The 11084-nt window shown below is 39.8% G+C and overlaps 1 protein-coding gene across 4 annotated transcripts in view; it reads right to left on the reverse strand.

The window, feature by feature from the left end:
• Ergic2 (ERGIC and golgi 2) overlaps nt 1–10200 on the reverse strand; it is a 30626-nt gene extending 20426 nt beyond the window's left edge. For 2 of the 4 annotated variants that reach the window (XM_036181612.1, XM_036181610.1), the window contains exons 1-3: nt 10112–10200; nt 3461–3603; nt 1797–1905 (exon numbers count right to left, since the gene is read on the reverse strand). In XM_036181612.1, coding sequence (XP_036037505.1) covers nt 1797–1905; nt 3461–3566 — 215 coding nt within the window. In that variant the 5' untranslated portion in view covers nt 3567–3603; nt 10112–10200. Of the gene's footprint in view, nt 1–1796; nt 1906–3460; nt 3604–9599; nt 10079–10111 lie in introns of those variants that run through there. The other 2 variants (XM_036181611.1, XM_036181613.1) reach the window with 2 other exon arrangements.
• Between the last annotated feature and the right edge of the window lie 884 nt (nt 10201–11084).

An 11084-nucleotide genomic window follows, 5' to 3' on the forward strand; every position in this document is an offset into this window, starting at 1 on the left:
AATTCCAAGTTTTTTCTTCCATTTATCATAAAAACCATACATCATACATTATGCTATGTGTCCTTTGACGCCGTTCCTTTAACTATGGAATGGAATTATCAAGTAGATGCTCCAGGTTCAAGTATTAGTGCTCAGAGGATCATACATGCCTGGCATACATGCCCAACAGAAAAACAGCCACCCTTAGACCAGGCCTGGGTCAGGACAAATGAGAGCAAACTACCAGGAAAGCATCTGATGCTTACGGAGTTACAGCCCTTTCACTTTGAGACAGGCTCTCACTGTGCGGGAACTTACTATGTAGATCAGGCTGGCCTTAAACTCAGAGATTCATTTGTTTCTGCTTCCAGAATGATGGGATTAAAGGTGTGTACACCACAGCTTGGCTTTACATGGCCTTTAAACAAGATTCAATCAATTATTTGCAAATGACTAGCTCATATAAAATTAACTTTCAAATACCAGAATTAATTAAGCATTATGTGGTGGTTTGAATGAGAAATGTCTCCAAACAGACCTGCATATTTTCAAGACTTGGTCCCCAGTTTGGTGAGACCTTGCTAGTAGAAGTACATTACTGAAGGAGGGTTTTGAGGGTTCTATGTAGCTACACCCCCTTCCTGCTCATTCTCTTGTGTTTGACAATGGGATCAGCTCGTTTCCCCTCCTGCAGGCATGCTATGTCTTCTCTGGTATTAGGGACTCTAACCCCTGGAGATATAAGCCAAAAAAAACCTCTTTCACAAGTTATTTTTAGCCAAGGTATTTCATCACATCAACAAAGAAATCACTAATATACATTACTAACAAGAGAATGGCATAAACATTCAGTTCTGTGTTTCCTATCAAACTTTTTGCTTCTAATGATTTTTTTCAACTGATTTCAATAGGAATTAAAATTTCAGAGCATCAGTCTTAAAATTGTCTGGAACTGAAACCACTGATGTCAGTACATGTAAGGTTCAGGGAGAGCCAAAAGAACCAGGTGGAGGCCAAGAAGATAGACTCCTGACCTACCTGAGACCACAAATAAAATCAAGTGTTTCAATGATGCTAAACACAAAGGAAGTAAGAGCATCAATAAGGTTCCTAAAAAGTAACCAAGACCTTGAATAGTAACAGATGAGTGATACTACAGGCAAAGAGACCAAGGTCCGACAAGAGTTAGGTATATGACTAGCCCAATGTTATGCATCATCTAAAAATTTCGAGTTATTTCAGCCATAAACTCATGAGAGAAGTCCTATACTTACTCTATTTTACAGAATAGAAAGTCAAAGGACACATAATAGAGATGTAGTGACACTGCCCAGAATTGTGTATATGATATAGCCATTAGCAGAGCTGGGATGTAAAGGAAGAGTAAACGCATCTCTCTGCCCATTATCTGCAACCCATCAGAAACATCCAAATAAAGCAACTGAATGACTGTCAAGCTGCTTTTGTCTCTTAGTACTTTGTCTTCAAAGGTTTAAAAGTAATTTATATCAAAATTCAGCTTAGCTTAGACATAACTGTCACCACATCCCCAGGCTAAAGAAAAACATGTTTTTAGGTGGGTATTTTTGGGGAGTGTGGGGCTGGGGGTTGTAAGCAAGTGCATACTGAACCTGTTTTAGAATTTAACCAGTACTTAGAGGATTCTAAGATCTTTAACTAAAACAAGCAACTAATGAGAATTTCCAGTGCTATTTCTTCAAAACTAAGATAAACTAAAACAAAACAATGGATACTTTAAAAAGATGTTATTTTTAAAAATGTGAATCTAAGGGTATCAAGAAGAAAAACTTTGTTACCTAGAAAAATCTTTGTCTACTTCATATTCGTACTTCATCCACGTATCTTGATACACTGAGAATTCCATTATTGTTAATAAAGCCATAGTGGTAAATGCTATTAGAGAAACTGAGGGATCAAAAAAAGATAGAATTAAAACAATAAAAAGTAAATACCTATCTTAAGCAGCATTAAATGAGGGAAAAGAAAAGTGTCCAATATGAACATTATTTGAATAAACAGTATAAATGATTTCTCTTAAAATGTTACCAACGTTTTAAACCAGCTCAGAAATGGAAACCCTGAAGAGCACAGACAGGAGCACAGACATCTGCATACTGAGAGAGAATTGATTGTCTTCTGTGTCAGCAGTGTCCGTCACCAGACACACAGCAGTTAGAGGGTAAGTAATAAAAATAAGCATGCTGACAGGGCCAACTTAAAAATATTTCCCTCATTATTAAGAAATACATGTGCTCAGAATGCAATTTAAACAAACAAACTAGGTCCTAAGATGCCATAATATCTGCAAGCCAGAAAATCAAATAAGCTCTCCAAGCCTCTAAAATATTTTCATCTATTTTGCAATATCCTAAATATATTACTACACTGCAAAATAAAAACCTCATCAAAAGAATTCACTAAATAATACAAGATACAAGACAGGCTGTGCAATAAGAAGTGGCACTCTTTTTACTCATGGGGTTAGAACTAGCAAGCCATTTTACTGCACTTGATTTTATTTACTTGGGCCTTTTTTTTTGGTTTGTTTTCTGTGTTTTTGAGCCAGAGTCTCAAGTAGTTCAGGCTACATCTGGCTATGTAATCAAGAATGATCCTGAAGTTGAGATCTTCCTGCTTCCACCTCCCTAGTGTTGGGATTACAGGCATGTACCACCATGCCCAGTTTATGTGGTGCTGGGGTTCAAAGCAAGGGCTCTACCCATGCTAGGCAAGCACTACCAACTATATGCACCCTACAATACACTTTTTTTTTTTAACCCAATGAGGTTGCAATAGCATATGAAATGTTACCTTATTAATTCATCATGGGAAAAAAATAATAGGAAGTATTATTATAGGTATAGACTTTTCTTACATATTTTATCACTCTAACAAATACTCTTATTTGTACCAAGTGTTGCTCTAGGCACTTACACATAAAAAGTTACATAATTAATACATTAACCCTAGCAATATAAATACTAACATCCTCATTTCACAGAAGAAGTAAGATAGATAGATGTAACTCAACTAGCTCTCACTCCACTCTGGGGACCTTCTTACAGCAAGTCTTTACCGTCACCCAACCCAGAACAGGAACAGGGCTGTGTCAGCAGCCTTTCCTATCTCCCCTCACTTTCAAATCCGTTTATATGTAAGAATATAATATATATTATATGTAATATAATATAGGTAATATATATAATATATAAACATAGTAATGCACATCAGGAATAGCACCAAAGTGTAAATTGTACTACTTGCTCACCAACATTTAATAAACACTGCTAAAGGCACAGAGAGACTGCCAGATGCTACAGAGAAACAGATAGTAAAGGCAGAGCAATCTGGCACAGGATAAGCAGTTGCAAAGGCACCGTAAGGCCCAGCGGTGAGCTCATCCTCATGGCCAGTGCCCACATGTTGGTGATCAATAAATCGGAGTCTGAAGTGAGCTCACCTGTTCCCCCACTGGCTGATGTCTCCACATAGCTGTCAGGAACCTTGGGAAAGGCATCTAACTCTTTCACCAAACTTAAGGTTTTTTTCCGATTCAGTCGCCTCATCTTCAGAAAAACTTTCCTCTTCCTTCATATAGTCATGCTAAGGAACAAACAGTAAGTGAATATATGACCAGTTTTCTCAGAAAGCAGCATTCCCAACTCTCCTTGACAAAAAAAAAAAAAAAAAAAAAAAAAAAAAAATTACTCTTTTCTCCATTCCCACTCTGACAAAATTATGAATGAAAGACAATACACAAACACACATTAAATGGAAAAGCAGTCAAAAGTGGGAAACTGTCACATTTTTAACATTCAAAGAGTGTTTAAATCTAAATGTTAAATTTTAACACTCAGAAATTTTATTTTGTATTAAGTTGACAAATTATATATAATTTCCATATATATGGCAAAGAAGTTATAAGATAACACAAGCTGTGACTAAGTTCTCAGACACTTAGGATATTAGGAACATGGAGAGCTGATTACACACAGTAAGGAAATACACAGTGCTCAAGCCATTTCCTAAGGTGGCAGACTTGCAAATGATCCCAGCACATCTTCTTCAACACATTTAAATCCTCTCTAAATCACTTACAAAACCTAAGCAGAAACCTAAGACTGCCACTGCAATCATTCAATCTCTATTCACTGTGTATGACTGAGATTTTTGTTTATGTGTGTATGGGGTATACTTGTGCATCTGCCTATGCATGTACATCAATGCTAAGCATTGTCCTCAATCTCTCCACCTTACTTTTGATACTAGGTCTCCCACTGAACCTGGAGCTAATTAATCGATTCAGATAAACTGGACAGCCAACAAGCCCCCAGAAGTCCTCTTGTATCTCTCCTCATTGCTGGGATTAGAGGTGCATGCCACCACAAAGCTTTTAACATGGGCACTAAGGATCCAAACTCTTCAGTCTTGTGCAGCAAAATACTACTCTTCCCTAAATTCAATCCAAGTGTAAGTACATAAGTACAGATCTCTATCAGCACATAGGCAGTCTAACTCTATACCTCATTCCCTCTCATCTCCTGACTAAACTGGTTCAAAGTTGACATCTTTCATGGTACTAAGTCCAAGAGAAAAACTTCATACTGTAGTTTTGTCTACAATGTATTGATATCCATATTCTCACTCTCCTCCCATGTGTGTGTGTATCTTGTGAGTGAGTGAGAATGAGAGAGTGAGAGAGAGAGAGAGATTGTCTTCCTATGAAACAGTCTCTTACCTTGTCCTAAGAAATTCAACAAGCATCCAAATCTCAAAATCAAAAGCTGAATAGCCAAACTGCTTCAAAACTCAAGATTTGGGAATTGGACATGATGCTCATTTTTCCAAGTGATTTCCTGATCCCTCATTTTCCATCTAGATTTGGATTCCTCCTAATCTTCATTTTCAGCTATAATCCCTCAGAAGACTTTCTCCTTGCCTTCTACAATATACATACATTTCTTTCCCAGTCGTCCAACACTGAAATATTTCACCACCAGTTTTCCTCCACTTTCTTGTCTTAATGATTAACAACAGTGCACATCAAACCGCACGAGGCAGAAACACTGGTTACACCTTCAGACTTAACCTCTTCCTAAGTTTCTTTATTTGCTTTCTTCCCAGGGGCTCAGAAGTCCTTTACCTTAGTCTCCATGGCCACAATTTGTGGCACTGCTTCAATTCACTTCCCTTACTACAACGAAACAATTACTGACAGCCATCAGATTGCATATTATCTCTTTTAAAGCCCTTGAGTCACTTCCCATGACACAGTATTTAGACCATCCTAAAATGGCTTCAGAATCCTTCACAAACCAAGTCCATCAAACCCAATGTCTTGCTATCTGAGTTATAGCAACACTGAAAACCTTTCGGCGTTCATTCTGCTCTCTCTGCCAGAGTTCCTTGTCCTCTCCCCCCAGTTATCACGTGACTGGCTCCACTTACTCTTCTGGGCTTTGTGTGCCAAGAACTGTTTGTAGCCACTACCTGCATATTCTGTTTTCTCCACAGGACATCAGGGAAGGAACCCTATCTAACATCACCTCTGCAATGTCAATGCCTCACACAGCAGGCAGATGAACACTGAGGGAAGGAAGGGAAACACCCACAGCAGAACAGTCTGCAAATCCAAACTGTCATATTTGGGGAAATGAACATTTGAAACACGACCCAGGAGGAATAATTTTGTTTTGTTCACTAAAGAATCACCAGCTCTAAACAGTAGCTGTATAACATTGAAGGAATAACTACTTCCAAAACTTAAGTATACTTTCAAAGTAAGTTTTATAAATAAAGTTTAAATTATGAAACTATGGCAAGTAGCGGTTAGTCTCACAAACTCCAAGAACAAACAAAATCTATGCATTCCCCCTCCCTTGAGCCAGACAGTACAGCCCACAGGGCTACCACCCAGTCTCAGGCCTCCTCCACGACTGTTTCCTAGGATTACCATTTTAGAAGGAAGCAGGCTGCCACTCTACTACTTCTCCTGCAAGCTCACTAACTACTTCCAAGAAACCCATTCCATCTCCAACACTTGACACTGTATATGCCACTGTTGTGACATGAACAAGTAATCCAACTGCTTTTTTTTTTTTTTTTTTTGGAAAAAAAACACCAAAAACCCACAAACCTGCTCTTTATGAAATCCTACTTACTCATCTTATATCTCCCATGCAATATTTCATTCCTAAGACTCTTGGGGTAAAAAAGCTATGTGTTCTTAATCATATTTCTCATCCCACCTCTTCTCTTTGATAATAATAATAACCCTAACAATAGCAGTTAAGACATACAGAACAACTGACGCCACTTTTATTTCCTCCTCCTCCTCCTCCTCCTCCTCCTCCTCCTCCTCCTCCTCCTCCTCTTCTTCTTCTTCTTCTTCTTCTTCTTTTTTGGTTGGTTTTTTGAGACAGGGTTTCTCTATGTAGCTTTGGAGCCTGTCCTAGAACTCACTCTGTAGCCCAGGCTGGTCTGGAACTCACAGAGATCCGCCTGCCTCTGCCTCCCAAGTGCTCGGATTAAAGGCATGCGCCACCACTGCCCGGCTTATTCCTTCTTATGAATAAGAATGGTCATACATTTTTCCCAGGAAGGTGCAAGTGGTACTATGTAGCACAGGGATTTAGTTCCAAGCAGCCTGGCTACAAAGTCTGTTCCCAATTCCAGTGCCCTTGCCTTCAGGACTTGTTGCCAACTTCTATGGATATCTATGGATATTATAACTTCCCCGTAGCTTCTGTACCTGGTCAGTCAGTACTTGTTCCCCGCCCCCCCACATTCCACCATTATCTGATGTCCCCAAAGGCATCATGCACAGTGTGGTGTATGCATGTATGGTGTATACATATACATGTAGGCAAAACACCCACACACATAAAATAAAAATTAAATTAAAAGAAGAGATAAAGGGGTTGGGGATTTAGCTCAGTGGTAGAGAGCTTACGTAGCAAGCGCAAGGCCCAGGGTTCGATCCTCAGCTCAAAAAAAAAAAAAGAGATACAGTAGATAACATAGGGTTTTTTGCTTTGGATATCATTATTTAATAAAATTAACACTGTAATTTTATCTATTTCTATCTTCAAACCCAGACTTCACTGGCATTATTCTTGAATCTATTTCCATATTGTTCTACAAAATCCAAAGACTAAGGAGTCTCTGCATGATGTTTCTGTTCACCGGTAGACGCTGTATGTACACTTTAGTGATCTCTAATACCACGTCAGCTTTCTTTGCTGTCTCCCCTAAACTGTCCTTTAAAAAAAGTAACAAAAAGTAAACCTCAAGGATGTGCTGATAACAACGAAGACAAGACTTGACCAACCGTTTCAGAAGTAATAAAGCTCTTCCTGCTGAAACAGACACCAACGCTCCTGAAAGCAATATATAGTCTACTTCACCATATCAATTTGAATATAGTGAGACTAAAATACAGAGCTCAGGAACCTTTATACAGCTTGCTCGATTATTTTAATTACATTTATTAGGAAGGAGCATCTGTAACAATCAGTCCTCTCCTTCTACCATATGGGTCCTGGGGATGAAAAGCAAGCACCAGGCTCGGTGGCAAGCACTTGTACCACATAAGCCATCTCATTAGCACAAGAATATATCTTCTGTTACCAATGTTTTATGAATCACCTGTTATTTATAATGCATACTTCTCAATGAAAAATAGTTAAATGATTATCATACCACTACACTGTGGATTAAACTATGTCTTCAAAGAGATGTGCAGAAGTCCTAGGCCTTGGTATTTGTGAATGAATCTTATATGGAGATATCTGGAACCTTATTTGAAAATCACAATGGATCAGAGTGATGCAAAAAAAGGACTGGTGTCCTTTCAGGACCACGTGGTGAAAGCCCCAACATAAAGGGGAGAACGTCAGGCAAAGACAGAGTGTAAAGTGACGAGTTTACATGGATTGTTCAGAAGCCAGGAAAGCAAGGAAACATTCTGTCTCAAACCTTCAGACAAAGCAGGACCCTTCCTACATCTTGGTTTTGGACTTTGACTCTTGCAAACTAAAAAGAATAAATTTTCACTACTTTAAGCTTCCTAGTTTATAGTAAATAGGTTTAATCCCATAAGTTTCTTAATGATAAAAAGTTCACTGGAAAGTAATATGCTGTACAAGTTTTGTGATCTGAAACACCAACAAACCAACCAAACTACCTTCTGGGAACTAGTTGTTACAAATGTGAAGATCTTCAACTTCTCAGAACCTTATATATTGTTATCTAAAAAGGTAGTACATATGGGCTACACCAGGTATTAATCAAAATAGAAGTGAGGTATTGAGTAAACGTCAAAAGAGACGACCAACAAGTGTCATTCCACCAGGAGTCTGGAAGTGCTTTCCAGCAACAGGAAGGAAGGACAACAGTAGCTACTCAAACGAAGTTCCTAAGATTAAAATACGGAGATATAATCAGAAAAGGTCAAGAGCACATGAAATAATCTACAATGCAAATGTTCTCCAGGAGCAAGAGAATGAGTTAAGGAAGAAGTCAGAGAGCATTACTGATAAAACACGACTGGAAGGAGCCACAGAAAGACAAATGTGTGCATTACTAATTAAGAGGGTGGTAGTTTTCCAAATGGAGGAAGACACGTGTTTAGCGTTTTCCTATTACCCATACCCATCAAGTGTTTAATCAATTTTAGGGGTTAGGAAGAAACTATTTTTTAAAGGATCTTCTTCAGTCTCTACTGTGCCTAAGTAGCCAAGCCACAGGAAACTTCAGAAGCCAAAACATGACAAATAACAAAAACTTAAGAGCAGTATGGTAGGCACTGTTCTAAACACTTCTATTATCTGAAATACGTACTCTTCCCAACTTTTTATGAGATGAGTATTACATTATTATTCTTTTTTTTTAATTGATGAGGAAACTAGTATGAAAAGTTAACTGATAAGCTCTCTGGCATTAAAAACCAATAATTAAGGCGCAAAGCTACACAGAGAAACCCTGTCTCAAAAAAAAAAAAAGAAAGAAAGAAAGAAAAGAAAAACCCACAAAAACAAATAATTAAAATCTAGGAAAACTATTAAAAATAGAACTTGTAGCACACAAAGTCTAAAACCAACTTCTGCTAAAAAGTGAATTATTTAAATGACTAACCCCGGTGAAAATAAACTTGCTAATTTTTTTCTAAATCTTTGTTGTTCTTGTTCTAGACTGCAGCGACTTCCTTTCAGAGACCTCTTATCTTGCCATATTTCTGTAACGTGTACCACAAAGCTACTACAATACTCAGTAATGTACTAAAGTTTACTATCAGAAAAAAAGCTTCTCCTCCTCCCAACCCTCACTACAAAAACATGAAACTTCTACTTCTCAGGATCTTCCTCTACAAAGTGAAAGAGTAATAATAACTTAGGGTAACTAATAAGCAAGGTAGGCAAATAATCCCTCCGCAAACCAGCAGACTCGTTTCTTTAGGTATGTACGCTGGAGTTCTACATATTAGGTTAAAGAACTGAAATCTGGATTTACAACTTCAAGTCAATGAACAATGCCTATTTTAACTGTCTTTAATTGCTTCTGAAAACCTAACTCGCAACATCGGAACAGCTGTTACTTGCCTATAGTCTGCAGGGCACTGAATTCCACACTTGAAGTTAATGAAACGTTTGCTCACGGAGCTGTCAGATCCAGTCTATGAACACCCATGGCAGTCCTGGAGCAAGAGCTGAGCCATCCCCCTCCCGAGAGGTTCAGCAATTGACAACGGGACACACACCACTTGTCTTGGCGTCTGCGCCTGGCCCGGCCCCTCTCTCGGCCTGATTTTTAATTTAAAAAGACAGCAAGAGTAAGCACGATGCTGGCGAGGCCGCTACTGTCCACGACAGCCTGGACGAGACAAGGGAGAGCGCGGCGTGGAGCCGTGCAGCGGAGCTCCGGGCCGCGGTGCGTGGACGCCGGCAACACTCGGCAGGAACGCCCCCAGGCAGCGGAGCGGCTCCGCAGCCAGCTGCTCCCCGCGGAGCCACGGGGGTCCCAAGCTGAGCCAGCGCCGGGCCTGTGAGCCCTCCAACCGCGTCCGCCCGGAACTACCGAAGAAAACGGCCCCAGCGGGGTTTCGGCGTCTTACCTAGTACTACGGTCCCAGCCCACCGCCATGTTTCACAGAAGCCCGGGTCGCCCGAGCCCGACGTCCACGGAAATATCGCGAGAATAAAAGTAAGTCTCACCGCTATTCGAGTTTGAAGGGAGCGCAAGTAGAGACCTCGCGATATTTCTTGGGTTGATGCGTGTGATGTAATCAAGCGGCGCGGTAAACCTGAAAGGGGCGTGGCTACGTGGAAAAGAAGTGAAACCACGAGGTCTGTCCTTTTCCAGGAAGGGAAAAGTTAACCTTCGGTCTGACCACGTGAGGATGTAACAGAATAGAAAGGCTCTCATCTCTTCGGACCGGAAGTGGTCATGATCCACCTTAAGGCATCGGCAGCGCTTTCTATTTTAGGTGGTTGAGTGGCCTTTGTCTTTGAGTTTTCATTTTTCCTAGTCCAGGACACCTAAGCATCCCTTGTTAGGGAACGGTTTGAATTAAACAGTCAGTGTGCTTAGTGTTTTCCTAAATCTTAGACCGTAAGAAAACAAGACACCGTTGCTCGTGATCCTTTTCCAAACACTTCATCCTCTCCTGTCCCTTCACAGCACAGGACGTAATAGAGGGGCTTTGGGAAAGAGGCTGACTCGCAACAGTTGGAGAGGGAGCCCATTCCAGCTCCCTTTTCATCTGCTACCAGATTTCAGGCATGTGTTGTCATTTAAAAATCAGGATTGCACAAAAGAAAGAACAGTTATAACAAAGGCGTGTTTATGACGAATGCTTAAACAGAGAGAAGTTTTTAACATGTCTTTTTCATTTAATCTTAACATTATTATTGCAAAATGATACTATTATTTGCTTGCTTAATAGGTGAGGAATTTTAGTTTTAAGAGGGGAGTAAGGAGTAGCTAAGAACTGTCAAAGCGAAACAGTCTGGGAAGTCTTGACTACAGTACTAAACCTTACACTATGTGAACACAGCTCAGCCTCTATGCAAGTAAGAGCCTTTACA

This window comes from Onychomys torridus, chromosome 3, assembly GCF_903995425.1.
Source record: "Onychomys torridus chromosome 3, mOncTor1.1, whole genome shotgun sequence".
NCBI lineage: Eukaryota > Metazoa > Chordata > Mammalia > Rodentia > Cricetidae > Onychomys > Onychomys torridus.